Here is an 18,799-nt window from a genome sequence, read left to right on the forward strand (position 1 = left end):
GGGCAACGAGAAAAAGCAGGGAGAAAATGGCGGCGCACGGGGAATAATAAAAAGAATGAACCGCATCACAACTCTTAAAAAAATCAAAATACAATTAAGATTTATGGACTCCTGGACTGACGAACCGACAGACACTGTAAACCGTTAACACTGACAGTAACACACCGAGACACTGATGAGAGAAAATCTCTCATAAACCCCCTCCCCCACCCGAACCCCAACCCAAAAAAATTCTAACAAAAAAACCAAAAAAAACAGGAATAAAAGATCAAATTAAAACAGAAGGAAAACATTCTTCATAGAAATATTTGCAGTTAATGTTAGTTTTCATCGCAACAATCGCCGTTTGTTATTTTCATATTCTATCCCACCAGATATTATTGATATTTGTCGACTCTGCATTTCCACGCATGTAATAGAAACAGGCAGGCTTTTCTTTGAGTATATACGTTACCGTGAGGCAGTAACAGACTGTTTTGAGATACAGGAAGAGGGGAGCTGTAGAGAAGAGGAAGAGAGAAAGACGGATAGAAGGAGAGAGAGAAACAGGAGAGAGAGAGAGAGAGAAAGAGAGAGAGAGAGTATTTACAGCACACCAAACATTTTCTGTCAAGTAAAAAGAATGCTATATAATTCTATATATATATATTTATATATGTATATTGGAGCCCCTTGGCTTGGTGTTTGCACAAGGTGGGAATGCTAGTTTTTGCATGAGTGTTTGCATGTTCTGCGGGAAAGGAAAAATGGGGCGACTCGGATCCGGGGTTTTGGGGCGAGGACGCAGGAAGGAGGTTTGATGGAATAAAAAGATTAAACGGCCAGAGAGGGAGAGATTATGCATGTCTGTCGGTAATAATGTCTCCTTTTTTTTTTTTGTTTTATAGATGGAGCGTGAGTGAGGACCAAAATAAGTAAAAAAAAAATATGCCAAAAAGACAGACCACCTGGGTTTTGGTTTCTAAATGTTGAGGAGACATGTTGGAGAGGTGAAATATCAGCTCGAGATGTCGGGATGTGACTTTACAATTTAGCCTTTTTTTTTTGTTTTTTTAGTCGCAGCGCTGGCGGTTAGAAACAGGATTCGATGCTCGTAGGGGAGTAAAAGTGTTAAAGTGTTAGTAGGAGGCTCGTGTTCGTTAGACGGGGAGATTTGTCGTCGAAGCTGACTCGTGTATGCGTGTTTGTGTGTGTCTGACTTCAGTTCATCCGTGTGCCAGTGCAAGTTCTCACGTCCCTGTACCGATGCAAAGAGGGTAGTACCGGTAGAAGCTTTATCCCGCCCTCTCTCCCGCCCCGCCCCTCCCAGCATCCCTCCAACCGAACGAAGAACTGAAGCGTCGTGAAAACAAATGGAGGTTTTCTTTTTTTCCTTCTCTCCTCCCCTCTCTTCTGCTCCGCGTCCTCCGACTTTCCTTCTCCTCCTCCTCCACTCTGTCCTCTATCTAAATGAAGTACTCCTTCTTGTCCTCTCCTCCGGAGTGGCCACCCTCCGCGTTGATGATGGCCGTGTCGGCGTCGGGGGCGTCGTCCGAGCCCTTGGCCTCGTGGGTCAGATACGTTCCTGTTTGCGGGAAAGAGGAAAAGAGGAAAAGAGAACAGCTGATAATATCGTATATGAAATACACCAGAACCGTAAAATGAGACGGGTGCAAACCGTGAAGTGGCAACACGTTCCCGTATGATTTCTAAAATCTCACTTCAGGTGCTTTCAGTAGCTTTTTATTGTTTCTGGTTGAATTGCTGTGTCGAGATTCAAGATTTCTTTAAGCTGGGATGAAGCTCGGAGCACGCCTGAGGACACGGTGCAGTTTGTTGTTATAAGACTTAAATGTGCAAATTACCAAAATGTCCGCACTCAACCTCTTGTAGTAGTTTGTTAATTTGCAGGTACAGAGACATCATGATGTTACAAAATAACTAATTTAAGCCAAAAAGTGTACCGTGCATGTACTCTGATTAGGCAAAACATTATGACCACCTTCCTAATATTGTGTAGGTCTCCCTTGTGTCTCTAAAACAGTTGTGACTCATCAGAGAATGGACATGGGCCTTCTGAGGGTGTCCTGTGGTGTATGGTAACACAATGTGGTTAGTGGGGAGCCTATGGGTTGAGGGGAGGGGCCTCTGCTTTGGATCATCCCACAGATACTTGATCAGTTCAGGATCTAGTGAATTTGGAGGCCAGGTCAACACCTTGTGCTGTTCTTCATGTTTTTTTTAGTTGTTCCTAAAGTGTTTTTTGTGTGTGTGCCTGTGTCAGGCTGCATCCTGCTGGGGACGGCTGCTGCCATCAAGGAGTGTCAGTGGGGTGGGGGTGCCTGGTCTGGTCTAGGTGGGTGCTACATGTCTAAGTAACATCTACATGAATGAATGCCAGGTCCAAAAGTTTCCCAGCAGAACACTGAATTGTCACAAGATGGTCAATGTTATTTACTTCTTCTGTCAGTGGTTTTAATGTTGTGGCTGATCGCTGCATGGGACGTTGGCGTAACAGGAAGCACCCTAGAGAGGAGACCGAACAGATTCCAGATCCGGACAACATCTAAACCAATCACAGTATTGACTGCGAAAGAATTACACATCTGACACCACAGACTATAAACAATGACAGGGTTATAAATGTCTACATATGACCACATAAGGTGTGAACAGATTTGGATACCTAGCAAAGAAACCCATGGAAAAGACCTTGGTTATATAATTTTAAAGTAATTATAATACCTTAGGATGTATTATAACTTTGTGTTCTTGCAGTGCAGCTGTTGTCAGTTTTGTTTATCAGTTGCTTTTCTGTGTCACACCTGAAGACCTCATGCATCCGCTAACACATAATGGCACCTGTGCAGAGGTGTCTAATCCAACCAGAGGGTCACCGGTGCAGCGACGCGGACATGAGCCCTAACGGACCTGACACCTGCTGGACCCCGGTAACCAGGCAGTCGTGTTCAATACTCTGCACCAGCTTGAAGCACAGAAGCGAGGAACAGGTCTTTAGTTCCTTTAAATATCCCCCACCCCCCTCCTCCTGCTGGAGCTGAGACGTTTGAATTTGACTTGTTTGTTCCCGAAAGTATAAAATTTGAGATGAGCCGAAGAGTGATGCAGCGTCTGGCCGTATGACAGAAATACGCTGCTGATACATCGCTGATGTCAGGAAATATAATCTCACAGGAAGTTATGCGAACCAAATCTATTAAATTCATTTGTTGTCTTTCCTTCCTTTTCTTATTCTGCTTGCGAGATTTATGCTTAGAATTAACATTCAGCCTCGTATCTGTGCATCTATATATACATATGCATGCGTGTAGGTGTGATGTCCCGTCCCCGGTCGCGCTCATGCATGCATGCATGACTGCGCCCATGTGCGTTTGTTTGCGTCTGACCTTTGTGTCTGATGAGGTATCTGCCGAGGACGATGAGGAGGCAAAGCAGGATGAAGACGATGACGGCCACCACCCCTCCGATCACGGCGTGGTCCACCCCCGAAGAGGTCGACATGGCTGTGGGGTCTTTAGAAGAGGTTGAAGGGGGTGGGAGAGGAGAGGATGAACAGGAGTCCGTGTGGCAAAGTCAAAATAAATAAGTCAACGGGAATAATAATGAGAGGGAAAATAAAGAGAATTGATGAGAAAGAAAAGAGAGAGAATACAGTAAGAGGGAGAAATAAGGGGTGAGAGGGGAAAAGACAGACAGAGATGGAGAGCACAGAGAGAGAGGAAGGGGGTGGAGGATGGATATTGGTGGAACCGGGAGATGGATGATGAAAGGCGGCAGAAATAAAGAAACACAGAAAAAGAGAGAGAGAGAGAGAGAGAGAGAGCATAATGGGGAGAGTGACAGAGAGAAGACAGAAAGAAGAGAAAAGAACAAGGGAGCAGAAAAGACTTGTCAATATGCAATACCCACAGCGGTAAACCTTCAGAAGACAAAGACAGGGATGTGAGAAAAACAAAAGAAGAGAAAAGCCAGGCGAAATAAAGGAGGCCACTGCGTCAACCTACATTAAAAACTGGTTGTCATTAGCGTGCAACAGGACCGAGCAGTTTACAAACCAAACCCTGGGACACTGGTGAGACACTGTTCACAAGGACTCAGACCTCTAGGGGCCCAGATTCATTTGATTAAACCAGTACGTTAATCCAGCGGTGGTGGAATATTACAAAAAATGTACACCGATCAGACATAACATTATGACCACCTTCCTAATATTGAGCAGGTCTCCAAAACAGTTGTGACTCATCAGAGAATGGACATGGGCCTTCTGTGTGGGGGGCCTTTAGGTCCTATGGGTTGAGGGGAGGAGCCTCCTCTGTGGATCATCCCACAGATACTTGATCAGTTTGGGATCTAGTGAATTTGGAGGCCAGGTCAACACCTTGTGCTGTTCTTCATGTTTTTTTTTGTGTGTGTGCCTGTGTTAGGCTGCATCCTGCTGGGGATGGCTGCTGCCATCAAGGAGTGTCATTGCTATGGGGTGGGGGTGCCTGGTCTGGTCTAGGTGGGTGCTACATGTCTAAGTAACATCCACATGAATGAATGCCAGGTCTAAAAGTTTCCCAGCAGAACATTGAATTGTCACAAGATGGTCAATGTTATTCACTTCTCCTGTAAGTCACAATGTTATGGCTGATTGGTGTATATTATGTACCGTCAGTTGAGTATGTGGACTGGCCAGGACACACCTTGACTGTGCCCACACCTGGACTTTAACACATGTGATCGGATCACCAGGTTCCACATAATGAGATACTTTAAAAGTATACTTCAGGCATTAAAGGTACCTTTTCTAAACCTGCATATTAAGTGGAAAATTAAATTTGGTTTATCTGACAGCAAAAACAAACAGGAAAAACTAATACTAGAGTATGAATTAACCCTTTACACTCTCAAGGACCCTGTTGCATGATACATTCAGTGAAGAGGCTGTTTAGTACCGTTACGATTAAATTAGACACTGTGCTTCAGTTTGCTTAGTATTTAATTGAGTAGAATTTTTCGTCCAAGTTATATATCACCAGAGTTTACTGACATAAGGCTGTAATGTACTACTCGATCTAAAGTCTTGATGAGGTGATTAGGGAGATAATGGATAAAGCTGTGAATGGAGGATTCCTTCCCTCATCTCTAAAGAGCCCAGATTATTTTTAGGCGCAGGTTTCTCACCCGCAACGAAGATTTAATATCTTTTGCCTCGTTTTAGCTGCTTGCCCATCAGAGAAGAAAGTAATCTGAGGGGAAATAATGTGATACATCATTTATGTCGCCTGACTTTTCAGACCTAATCAAACGCCGGGTGTCAATTTGAAATCGGCAGGGACAAATCAAATCAGGTTTTTTTTTTTTTTAAAAACGTAAAAATGGATAATGGAGTAAACAAAATGGAAAGTTGGAAAGAGAGGCAGGCTTCCACTTGACGAGGATTTGAGGGATCGAACCGATGTGGAAGGCGAGGATTCAATCAGAGGGAGGAAAAATATATATATAAAAAGCTAGCGGATACACCCAATCAGATTACAGGAAACAGACACAGAGGTACGCCACGAGGTGCAGACAAAACTGAAACCATAGACGGAAAGAACAACCACATTACAGCCGACCGGAACGACGAATGATACGGTGGACGGCCGGTCTTGCCGGAAAAAACAACAACATTTCAGACGGTTAGAGGAGTGAAAGACCCGACAACAGGCAAACCAGAGGCCGGCCGAAGACGAAAAAAGAGGGAATAGGGGGGTGAAGGCAGGGGGGAGACTCTGAGCAGAATAACACACACACACACACATAGGGGTCGAACACACACACACACACACACACACACACTCCGGCTGGCCAGCGTGGAGGTGAGAGGGGCATGCTGACGAGGCGAGACTGAGAATGAGCCCATAAATCCTGCTGTCAGCATCAAAGGAAAAGCAGACAAGACCCAAGAACACCTCGAAGCCTTACCCACCTATCCCCCACCCCCTTCCCTTGTACTCACACACACACACACATAGAGAGAAACACACACACACACACACACACACACAGAGGAAGTGGAACACTGTGTAAAATGACTTGTACCACTTAAGGGGTCATGCTAGTGTGTGTTGCACATGAGAAAGGGGGCGGGACGCTTGTGTTTGGACAACAACAAAGCATTACGTGGGCAGGAGTGTGAAACACTCATCCCTCCGCTCTGAAGTTCAAAGTGTCCCCAGACTAGTTTTGTACCCCCCATCCCCCGCCGAACCAGTACGACAGACAGACAAAAACAGACAGAACTACAAAGAGCCAGACGTACAGACGGAAAGCTAGAACGACAGAGAGTCTCAAAACGACAGGTGACTGGTGGAAGAGTTGTACCTGGGACGTTGTCTGGTTCGTCTTCTCGAGTGGATGAGCAGATGGAATGTTTGGATGGATGGATGGATGGATGGATGGATGGATGGATGGATAAGTGGAGGAGTGTGTGTTGAGGAGGAGGGGTAAGGTTTAGGGTTCGGGATTATCAACGGGAGGAAAGAGGAAAACAAGAAAAATAACATGAAACAGCTGCGAATCGGACACCACGAATCTTTGTTGTTCCTTCAGTTGTCGTCTCGCTTTTCGTTTGCATGTATGCACGAATGAAAAACAACCAGAATCTTTAAGCGCTACACAATTTTTATTTTATTTTTTTATGCATCGAGGGACAAAAATGACCAAGGCTCTCGCCTCTCTCTTGATTCAAAGAAGTGTGCGTGCAAGCGTGTGGCTGGTTTTTACCTGTGAAAGTGTAAACTCCATTGAGTCGGACTGAAACGGGGGGCGTGAGGGAGGAGGCGGGGGGCGAGTGGGAGGGAGAGGCGGTGGAAGGAGCGATGCTTGTGGATGAGGGAGGAGGAGGAGTCGGGGAGGAGGAGGAGGAGGAGGAGGAGGAGGAGAATGGCAGGTCGGGGAAGAGGGCGTTGGAGAGGGTGGTGGTGGAGGAGGAGGAGGATTCGGAGATGGTGGTTGACATGTCGGCCGTTGAAGGGGAGAGGGAGGAGGAGGAGGAGGAGGAAGAGAAGGAGGTGGAGGAAGAGGTGGTGGAGGAGGAGGTGGAATCATAGCCAGAGCCGTAGAAGACATCGGGTGGAAAGGAGGACGGGAGCGGGGACGATGGAGGGGAAGACGGAGAGTCTGCAGACTCCAGTGCTGGGGAGGTGGGGTCTGAGGTCGCGGGGTCTTCGCGAGGAGGCGGCGCGGGAGAGTGTGGCGCACGGGGAGGAGAAACGGGCAAGCAAAGCGCCATAAAAACAAACAAAAATACCGCCATGGATCGAGCGAACGGGACACATTATGGTAAAGAGAAAAAAAAGCGGGGAAAGAAGCGCAAGTGACGAGCGAAAGCGGTTGTTGGATGGTAAGCAGTGCCGGTGGCAGTGGTGGCAGTGGTGGCGGGGGTGGTGGTGGCGCGGTTGGATGAGAGAAAAAAAATAAAATAAAACAAACAAACAAAAAGAAATAAAGGAGGAAAGAAACGAAACAAAATCAGAAGAGATGGAAGTAAGAAAGTACAAGTAAAGCAAGAACAAACTACAGAAGAAATAAAAAAAACGTGATGACGAAAATACAAAAAAAAAGAAAAAAAGACAACCCTCCACACGTCCCCTCTTTTTTTTTTTTTTAGTCAGTTATTTTCTTAACCCTCATCGTCACCTTGGACCAGGAGCGCGTACTCCCCCTGGCTGTGTCCGATGCCGTTGTCAGCGTGGCAGAGGTAGATCCCGTTATCAGATTTGTTGAGCATGGGGAAATGCAGGACTGCGCCGTCAGCCTTGGCCACTAGGGGGAGCTCTCCATCCTTCTTCTCCCATATGTAGCTATTGGGCCTGAGAAGGAGAGAGAGAAGTGAGACAGAAAGTCCTAAGCTGAAGTGTGCACGATCAGCAAATTTTGCAAAAAAATATTCAAAAGAGGGCAAAGTAATGAGGGGAGAAAGGAGGTATGCTGCAGGAAAGGAAGAAAAAAGACGAAGAAGGAAGATGAAATGATGGGAAAGTGAAGAAATGGTTCAGAGGAGAAGGGGGACTGGGAGGAAAAGTTAAAAGCAGGCGAGAAGAGCAAATGAGATAGAGAAGGATGGATTTTGCAGTAAGAACGCAGAGAAGAGACAGAGAGAGGAGGAGAAACTAATGAACGGGGTGGAAGAGGTGGACGTCGTTGCAGGGAAAGGGAGGCAGCTTGAAGAGGGAGGCAAATTAAAAGAGATGGAGGGAGAAGAAGACAACAGCATTTCAGATCGGCGCGTGTTAAAAAGAAAATCCATTCTGCGTAACAGATTGTGTATGAGAGAGAGATGGGGCCTCGATAAAAGAATCAATTATGTAAATGCTCCAGTCCTTAAGCGCTGTACAGTAATTACAATGACGGGGAGTCGGGAATCGGGGACAGACCTGAGAGTGTTGGTCTGATTAATCGCTCCCCTCGAAATGTGAAAAAAGAAAAAAAGGTGACACCTAAAAGGAGCCATCTGTAAATTCACGGCTGGCTTTAAGAAAGGTGGGCATTTGTTAACAGGAGCTGTTAAGGTCCAGAAAATACTGCAGCTCCAAGACCGAGCTCCTTCACGGGCAGTATTTTAAAAATCCAGTTGGATGTTGCTCAGCAGTAAAACAGCAACTCTTTCTGTTGTTGCTGCCGGGCTAAATTCTCAAACTGTCTGAGAGCTAATGAAAAACACAGCCCGGGTCCCTCGACACTTGCTGTTGAGCAAACACTTGGAAAGAGAGTGTCAAAGGTTTTTGAATATGTTTCACTTTAAGAAATCTCAACCAGCGAGAAGGAAGGAGTTCATGCGCACGGGCAGCCGTCCCCGAGGCGAACACAAGATCATCATCCAGCCATAAAGTATTTAAACCAAACGCGTCCTGACCCTGTTTTTTCGCTGCATCGTCTGGTTACCTCAGAGTAAAACGTGATCGGCTGCTGCGTCACACGCCAACTCTAGACGCCACGATACGTGCAATTAAACCAACAATTAACTTGGCATTCGCAGGCTGTAACTTTGTGTTGTGTTATTAAGCGTGATGCTCAAACGGGCCCGCTCCGCTCCGCTCTGGTCTCCGTCGCGCAGCTGTTTAAGTGCAGGAAGGAAATTGGTCAGAGGATGATGATCGGAGCCGCCATCGTGCATGTCGAAAAATTCTGCGGTTTTGTTCTTGGCTACGAGCGGAAGAGGAAACTTTTCAATTAGCGCACATGCATTAGTAAACACTGCACAGAAGTCACGACACGCTCCAAGACATTCTTTATTACAATTATGGGTACTTTGGCGGCTTGCACACGCCTCCCTCTCCCAGTTGTAATCATTAACACGGCAAAGAATGAGCTTTTGGGTGTTTCTGCTGAATTATTAATACAAGATTTGGAAAATTATGCTAATTTATATAGTCTTTGTAATTCAATGCTTATTTCTACCAAAAGTATCGTGTCAACAGCTTATTTATTTGTTGTTGTTTTTTTTACAATTGCAGATTATTAAAGGAAATTCCTGGTGCTGTTTCACGAACCAGTTTCTAGGAAGTCTTAATGCATTAGATCAAATCTCATTATTCTCAGACTGTGTGTCTCAGTCCCAAGGTCACTGCTTCCAACAGAAAATGGACGGACAAGAGGCTGCTCTAATCACTCTTTTCACTCTCTTTTATCTCTTTTTTACCACAGATGGAATGATTAATCACGTAACGTCCCCATTTTTTTCTTAAAGTTGAACTGTTTTGTCTGCCCTGTCTGCTCTCAGTGGTTGAGTTTCAAGACACATCAGGCAGCTCTTTTCACCAAAAAAAAAAAAAAAAGCAATCTACTGTTGCCCTCAGCCCAGAAGCAAACATCAGACGGACAAAGTCTGCGGTTAGTTGGTGAAGACAGTGGAGCTGCTAAAGAGCCAGAGATTTCCCACTGGACTTGGCGGACACCGAAACAAAGCTGAGAAGAGTCTATATATGAACGTTGGCGTTGCACAGCTTCAATTGAATCAGAAAGCCACTGTGCAAATAACTGCTTCACAAAACTTCTGTTCCTGCATGTTTAAAGATGAATCCGGTGCATTTTAGAAAAGAAAAGCTGATAAAGATAAAGAGTGCTTCTGCTAGTTTGAGCTGTGGGCCCATTATAATGAGAAAAAGGTCACACAGTGCACTTACATTTTAAATGGGTTTTGGGAAAACAGAGAATCTCTACAGCGGAGACATCATAAACTGATCAGGCATAACATCACGACCACCTTCCTGATATTGTGTAGGTCTCCCTTGTGCCTCCAGCAGTCATGACTCATCAGAGAATGGACATGGGCCTTCTGAGGGTGTCCTGTGGTGTCTGGCAACATTATATTGTTAGTGGGGGGAGGGGCTTTGAGGGGAGGGGCCTCTGTGGATCATCCCACAGATACTTGATCAGTTTGGGATCTAGTGAATTTGGAGGCCAGGTCAACACCTTTTTTTAGTTGTTCCTGAACTGTGTCAGGCTCCATCCTGCTGGGGATGGCTGCTGCCATCAAGGGGTGTCATTGCTATGGGGTGGGGGTGTCTGGTCTGGTCCAGGTGGGTGCTACATGTCTAAGTAGCATCCACACAGGTCCAGAAGTTTCCCAGCAGAACATTGAATTGTCACGAGATGGTCAATGTAATTCACTTCTCCTGTCAGTGGTTTTAATGTTGTGGCTGATCGGCGCATCAAGCTTCAGCTACGAAAATATTCCTCCTTAAGCCGAATCCTTTCATTGCCGGTGAGAGGATTTTTTTTTTTGGCAGTATAAAAAGCCCCGTCCTTTAACAAGTTACAGATTAGTGTAATCTTGTAACACGCCACCTGCCGCCTTCTAAACTCGGCCGTGACCTCGCACTCTTAAAGCATCTCGCGTGCAGTAGGTCAAGGTGGCGCAAAGCTTTTTAGCCGTGAAGTGAGCAGCGTTGAGAGAGGTCAGCTGAGTTGAGTGTGACGCGATTGTGAGCCGTTGTCGATCAGATATACGAGAAAAAAACACAGCAGAATGTGGAGCAACGGTTCCCTTCTCTTCCCGCGAGAAAGCACTTTGGAAACGCGGTGGCGCAGCATTTGATACGCCGAGTTATTCTTTCGAACTTGACAGGATGTGACCGCGGAGTTGAGGGGGGGAAAAAGAAAAGTGTGTATCCTGGAATGGAGTGTGACATACATCGAGTTTGATCGGGGAGGGCAGATGAGTGCCTGGGCGTGTGTCGTGGTGGAAGGTGTTGTCGCCGTGATTGGGTTTTGACTGACAGCTGCAGGGGCAACCTGTATCTGATTTGATTGGACACTAGCTCAGCCACGAGCGGCGGTGCACTGACGTGAGCACGCGCGCACACACACACACAGAAACCGGCTCCCTGTGTCTTAGTCATTTGCTGCATGTCACCGTATCTTTCCGTCTCCAATCCGCCCACGCTTTCCCCCCTCCGCCTTCCCTCCCCTGCCGGTGTGTCGGTTTGTTTTCCTTCCCTCTCTAGCCCCCACTTCCTTTGCCACGTTTTGTTCTGCTCTCATTTTTTACATACATCCATCTCCTGCCACTCAGTGGACGCTTTTATCTACAGCCTCCCCGCGTACTATGAGTAAAGCGCAAATTTAGAACGGGCGATCCCAGCAATAGCCGAGCACTGAACTCCTACCACTTTGAAGTCGACAGAACCATTTATTAGTCTAGAACAAAACTTACGGAGGAGAATTCAATGGGTGGCTTGCAACACAGACAAATACATTCCTAGCATGCAGTAGGTGGCCCTCCCCACCCTCGACTAGCACGCTGTTTCTGCTTTGCTTCTCCGTCGTCTATAATTTATCGACCCCCATGCCGCCCGATAAAGCACGTACATGCGATGACAGCCACCTCCTCCTCCTCCTCCCCTGCCCCCAGTGTGTTCCACCTGCCAATCAAACTTAGCAGCTAGCCTTCTTCCTAGCCGCTCCTGAGCCGAGCTGACAGGTGGGGGGGTGGGTGAGGACGGAGAAGGGATATTGGGTGGTGGTGGGGTGGGGGGTGATGACAGGGGAGCAGAAGCCGGAGGAAGAAGAGGAGGAGGTAGAGGATGGGGAGTTTTAGAGGGGAAAAGGTGTGGGGAAAGATAGAGGAGAGGAGTTATAGGGAAGGACGGAGGACGGGGGAGGGAGGGAGGGAGGGAGGAGGCGTCGTGACAAGACGGAGAGGAACAAACGAGCTGTGAGTGACACGGAGGCAGAGAGATACCTGATGATGGAGGGAGGGAGGAGGTGGGGGGGTGGGGTGGGGTGGGGTGGTGGTAGAGGGAGGGGGAGGAGAGTGGATCGATGGAGGTTCATCTATAATGCAGAAAGGCCAGAGGAAAGAGTGTATTTGTGTGGGCAGGATTTAAGACGCGGGTTGCAGTTTGTTTGTGTGTGTGTGTGTGTGTGTGTGTGTGTGTGTGTGTGTGGGCATCAGAAAAAAACTGTGTACACACTGTTAGTGAACACACGCGGCCTTGTACAAGCATGTGTTCCCTGCTTTCTGCGCCGGCGTGTGCTTACAAACAAGTCGTGTTTGAACAAGAGACTATTTGACTGTTTGTGAGTCAGAAATTGAACATGTTAATGTGTGATTACTTACAAGTGTTCCTGTCTATGTGTGTGTGTGTGTGTGTGTACGGTCACTGCTGTTACTGTACCTGCACATGCAGCCTGTAGCCGTTTGTGTTAGCACGTTTATTTACATGTCGGCGTACGCTCCAAAAACTTTACCGAGGCCCTCCACACGACCAAGTTGAACGCTTCGGTCTTAGAGCGAGGGCTGCAGCGGCCCCGGCCTGACCTGTTTACCGGAGGCGGGGCTTTCATCGATACATGTTTCAGTAGCGCGAGCCGAGGTGGCGTGTAAGAGATAAGGCCCGGTTTAAGTGATGTGGTGACAGATTACATTAGCGCAAAGCCTGCAAGCCAATTATGGAAGATAGTGCATAACTGACACCAGCGTTGACACCGGCATCAGCGATGTGTTTCAGACTGTATGCGGCTTGTGTTCTTACGACGGGGTAAATTACTGTAATGAAAAACCAAAGGGGGAGGACGCGGAAATATTATAATACCAATATTTCCCTCGGACATAATATATGTAACACGTCGCATGTCGCTGGGAAACAGCGCCCTGTTTTAAAGGCTGCCTACGTTGCCGCCATGTTTTCTCTTAAGGAGATACTGGAAATGACAAACTCAACTAAAATATACTAAAACATTCGACCAGATTTTGGTAACATACACCGATCCAGCATAACATTATGACCACTGACAGGAGAAGTGAATAACATTGACCATCTTGTGACAATTCAGTGTTCTGCTGGGAAACTTTTGGACCTGGCATTCATTCATGTGGATGTTTCTTAGACATGTAGCACCCACCTAGACCAGACCAGGCACCCCCACCCCATAGCAATGACACTCCTTGATGGCAGCAGCCATCCCCAGCAGGATGCAGCCTGACACAGACACACACACAAAAACGGTTTAGGAACAACTAAAAAAAACAACATGAAGAACAGCACAAGGTGTTGACCTGGCCTCCAAATTCACTAGATCCCAAACTGATCAAGTATCTGTGGGATGATCCACATAGGAGGCCCCTCCCCTCAACCTATAGGACCCAAAGGTCCCCCAACAACACCCTCAGAAGGCCCATGTCCATTCTCTGATGAGTCACGACTGTTTTGGAGGCACAAAGGAGACCTACACAATATTGGTGGTCATAATGTTCTGCCTGATCGGTGTATGACGTCTGCGCTGTGCAGATTCTCTGTTTTCCCCAAACCCATTTAAAATATAAGTGCACTCTGACCTCTTTCTCATCACGACGGCCCCCGCAGCTCAAAACAGCAAATGCACTCTTTACTCTCCATCTTCATACACACGAACGGACTTTTTGTGAAGCAGCTATTTGCCTAATTGGTGTAGATGTTAACCACAGAGGTGATAAATCGGAAAAATTAAATAATTCAACAACAACAGTTGCCTGCCACTTTGCCTGTAGCTCAGTCGTGAAACACTGAACTGGCCACGTGAACTAATCCGAGCATAAATCAGACGCACTGGTCCTGAATCACTGTGTTCAGTTCAGTCTCAAGGTCACTCTCTGGTAGCGTGTTCATGTGCTTCCTAGAAACCGGTCGCTGCACAAATGGACCTCTGTACGTACGTCAGCAAATGATGTGTGTGTGTGTGTGTGTGTGTGTGTGTGTGTTAAGGTCGAGGCACTGATTCAGGTTCAGTAACCAACCTCTCGTGTTATGTTTAGAGCAAAAATAGCCTTCAAGAGCACCGTGCACAAAGCTAATAGTTATTAAATCTGTTGTTTGGGACTGAATTATCAGACTGTGACTGTTTCTCCATCAGCGTCTTGACTGTAGATGCAGCATAGTGTGAATCAGAGCTGAAATTAAAGTACGAGGATGCTGTCATTCATCGGCGGGAGAATCTGCAATGCTCAAAGCTTTGATTTGGCCAGCAACAATGGCAGCTCGCTCAGATAATCAGTTAATTTATGCTCTTAACGCGCCTAATTGGCGAGGAGAGACGCTAACTTTCGAGAATAACCTACGCAGTAACCGCGGCTTTGCAAGCGCAACCGAACTGTGTGGCCGGCCGCGGCGTCTAGACGGTGTTTGAATGATTAAAAGTGTTTCTGCATCCACGTGTGCCTTACTCTGGGTTGCCGTTGCCCACACACAGAAGAGAGAACTTCTCCCCCTCTCTGGGCAGATCGGTTTCGGGGTCGATCCGCACGTTGGGAGAATCTGCAAGTGGAGGACAGACGCACGGAAACACACGCACACACACACACAGACAGACGCACGGTTACATAACACAAGGCTCATAAGTGCAGAGGCATGCACGCAGCACAGACGGCCTCATTCATCCCCATCTCCGTCTACTCCCACCTGCATCCTGTAGGCGTCACCGTCTCCCTGCCTCCCACAATGACATAACCCCCCTCCCCCCACCACCACCTCCTTACACAACCACATCACTTTCCCACGGCGGTGCAGTGCAGGCGCGCCGCCCACAGGGGGGCAGCACCGGCACAGGCTCGCCGGCTCCAATTATAGTTTCATTTTAGATGATGACCTGCTCTTCTCATCCACAGTGACTCAACTGTGGCTGAGTGCACCGGCAGAGGAAGGTGAAATTCCTGCGTGGTCATTATTACAGGTAGCTAATGTGAAATTATTGGAGCAAAAGATCAAACTGAAGAGAGGAGAAACACGCTCACAAAGCCCAACGAAGGAGAAGGTCAGGGAAGAAATTAAAAAAAGAAAAAACTGAGCTGTTACTTCCCCTCTTTTATTTATTTGTCTCTCCTCCGCTCTGTCTATCCATCATCTCCCTCCAGTAGCCTCTATATTTACCCTCTCTCACCACTTCCCCCTCCCTCCCCTCCCTTTTTTTTTTTCATAGTTGACTCACACAACACCCGCAGAGGCTGCTCGGTCCTCTTGTCCCCCGGGGCGAGAGAGGGGTGGTCGACGGCGCAGGTGATGAGGGCTTTGTCGTCGCTGCGGCTCACCTTCAGGGTGAGCTCACTCTTCACCGCGTACGTGGGCTCGTTCGGAAAGGCCTCCACCACGTCCGGTCGCCCTGAGGTGAAGAAGAAGAAGAAGGAAGAGAGAGGGGGAGATCTGGTCAGCCAGGAGACCGGCGTCTGCATCCTAACCAGGGGAGTGGCGCGGCGTAGAAACAAACACACATGATTGCTGTAGGCCAGAAACAGACTGCTGTAATTAGGATGGGGCGCTTTCATGTTGTAGATCTGTACAGAGCCACAGTGACCCCCATTTGTTCCCATTAAATGAAAAATGCCTTCTCTGTGCAGTTACCTTCAGCCCCCGGGTGTTTTGTTCTGCAATCTATCATTATATGTCACAAATACTGTGTGTGTCTAACAATGCATTTCCAGCCGTATTTATTGTGGAATCATTTTTATTTCTCTCTCTCTCCCTAAAAAGATCCGGGAAGGACTCTGCTGACTCAAATAATTCAGCCATCCAATAAAGTTAAATCTGTAGGTCTAACTTGCTCTTCAAGGTAAATGGTTTCCGTTCTTAATCTTAGCTTAGCTTAGCCCCATTAGGCAACTAAAGATAGATAGATAGATAGATAGATAGATAGATAGATAGATAGAACTGGAAAATATCACTGTTGCAGCATGTACAGGCACTTAGCGTACCATACATAATATACAAACAAAAAAAATAAAAATAAAATAATAATAAAAAAAGTAAAAAATAAAAAAATAATTACAATAAATTTCTTAAAACAAAATAAAATAAAAAATAAAAAAATAAATAGGAAAAATAGGAAATCAAATATGTAAACAATATTTACAGGAATAATAAAATAATTTAATATTAAAAATTAAATTGAAATGAAATGAATTCACAACCATGTACAAAATGTGCCACTATCAATAAGTCCAGTGTCATCGCTCACACACAGATGAGGCGTTGTACAGAAACAGTTTCTATAATTCTATCATCTGTATTTTAAGTAATTAATCATCATACACATATGTCCAAATTCACTGGATAATTTTCCTCCCAATCAACAATCTGAAAACGAAAATTTGCTCCTCTTCGCAAAAAGGGCAATTTGCGGCGGAATTTACTACACTGCAATCGTTTCTAAGGGGGAATAAATGACAGTCTCCTCCGACAGCCTTCATCCCAAACCCCTCGCCACAGCCTCACGCCCTGTCTCCTTATTCATTAGTAAACAGGAAAAGAAAATTTCTATCTCAAAGCCTTGCGCCTTGCATCCTCAAAGCTGTCAAAGTCAACCTTGCACGGTGGCAGCTCCGAACGGCACCGAGAGTGAAAATTTCAGTTCCCTTCAGCGCCCAGAAGCCCTGTAATGTAACATCAGTAAACTGCACACAGCACGCTCATGTTTACTAACCAGGCCGGCCTGTGATGCCTCATGCTGAAGGACACCAAAGGGACGAGAGAGGCTAAAGATCTAATGTTGCTCGGTCCGGCTTTCTTTTGGACTCGTTCGCCGTTGCTTAGGAGACAGCCCGCATTTCACACGGCTTCGCCGTGGACACCGAGGCAGTGTGCAATCACTTGTGCAAGCTTAAAGCAAAAATACAGCCAGACTTTACATAGAGAAACTATTTATGTTTGCTTTTTTAGGAGCTGCCGTCGTAAACTGTGAAGAATAAGGAGTGGGCAGGCGTGAGGATGTGCCTGTCAGGCGGCGGCAGCAGAAGCAGAAGTTAAACAAAGAATAAAAGCATAAAGTTGAGAGTGGAGATCGCACTCTATTGTAATGAGAAATATCAAACTGGGTGGCCAGACCGTGAAAGTGGTTGGTGAATCCTGGGGAGTGGACCAGAACCTTATCACTTACTCTCCTGCAAGTGCTGACACACGCATGCACACACAAGCACGAGCGCATGTAGGTCAGGCTCATGAATAACATATACGCAGAGGATATAGAGAGGGAGGGTGGCTGGGAAGCAGACTGGAAAACACACACTTTCTCACACACACACACACACACACACACACACACACACACACCTTTGTCTTGCGTTGTCTCACTCTTTCTCCTAAACACACAGATATTATCGACGCATGACTCTCGCCTGCCTCCTCCCCCTCCAGAGAACTCTTCAAATACCACTGAATCTAATGACATCTCTCTTTTTATTACCATAACCAGTCCTCTGACCCGCAGAGAAAATTAGTTTACTTTCCAGGTGCATTTCAATAATCTCACGCCACTCCGAGGAGTCCTTCTCCCTCTAACTCCGTCCCCGTCTCTGTGCACACACAAATACAGACAGTATATAGCCTTTATTAAAGACCACGGATCTCCAAAAACCAGACTTGGGAATGAAGAAATCCTCTCTGTTTACTCGCAAGACTCCTGTGTGCAGTATTTCCGAAGCCGTACAATTGAGTTTTAATAAGTCTTTCAGGCCCAAGGGGTCATGGCACTGACTCAACACGTTCATTAAGGAAAAAAAACAAGATGCAGTCGGTTTAAGTGGTTTTTCCCAAGACGGCAGTGATGCCCATTTGCTCATAATTCACATTTTCCTCAGTTCATTATTAGATAATCGGGGCAGATTTGCATGTCAGCTGCTGCAAGCGGAGCAACAAGTAAATCGGACTGGAAGAGCAGTAATGGGCCGTGGTGGACTGGATTATGTACACGCTAACAGAGGGGTCAGTTCATGCGGGCTAACACAAATATAATTAACTACGTCATTTCTGTTTGGTGCCCTGGTTGTGAGATATTCCTCTTTGAGATTGCCTGTTTCCATGCAAATACGCTGTCTGGGCAATAAAAACGTCGCCACCTGGATTTAACTAAGCAAATAGGTAGGAGCCTCCTATTGGATAATTACTGGATGGGTGATTATCTTTCAGCTGGCAACAAGTTATTTAGCCTCAACTGATGCAATGAGTAGCTTCTCATTTCTTAAACAACCATGTCTAAAGACACATCCTGTGGTTGTGGAAAAGATGGGTCAAATCATTGGCATGCATCAAGCAGAAAACATCTAAGGAGATTGCAGAAACTACTAAAACTTGGTTAAGAACTTTCCAACGCTTTATTAAAAACTGGAAGGATAGTGGAGAACCATCACATCAGGGTAAGAAGAAAAACAGATGAAGTGATGCACCCATCATGCCAAGTGTCTACTGTACAAGCCTGTGGGGGCAGTGCTATGATCTGGGGTTGCTGCAGTTGCTCAGGTCTAGGTTCAGCAACATCATGTGTCCAAAGAATGAGGTCAGCTGACTACCTGAATATACTGAATGAC

At 46.4% G+C, this 18,799-nt stretch overlaps 1 protein-coding gene across 3 annotated transcripts in view; it reads right to left on the reverse strand.

Annotated features, from left to right (window-relative positions):
* Positions 1–223: 223 nt before the first annotated feature.
* The window catches only part of cadm3 (cell adhesion molecule 3), a 95,673-nt gene continuing 77,097 nt past the window's right edge, over positions 224–18,799 (reverse strand). The window contains exons 6-11 of one of the 3 annotated variants that reach the window (XM_084547108.1): positions 15,433–15,603; positions 14,672–14,762; positions 7,666–7,838; positions 6,349–6,369; positions 3,387–3,512; positions 224–1,564 (exon numbers count right to left, since the gene is read on the reverse strand). In XM_084547108.1, coding sequence (XP_084403234.1) covers positions 1,446–1,564; positions 3,387–3,512; positions 6,349–6,369; positions 7,666–7,838; positions 14,672–14,762; positions 15,433–15,603 — 701 coding nt within the window. In that variant the 3' untranslated portion in view covers positions 224–1,445. Of the gene's footprint in view, positions 1,565–3,386; positions 3,534–6,348; positions 6,370–6,750; positions 7,192–7,665; positions 7,839–14,671; positions 14,763–15,432; positions 15,604–18,799 lie in introns of all 3 variants that reach the window. The other 2 variants (XM_084547110.1, XM_084547109.1) reach the window with 2 other exon arrangements.

Source organism: Chelon labrosus (assembly GCF_963514085.1).
Source record: "Chelon labrosus genome assembly, chromosome: 6".
Lineage (NCBI taxonomy): Eukaryota > Metazoa > Chordata > Actinopteri > Mugiliformes > Mugilidae > Chelon > Chelon labrosus.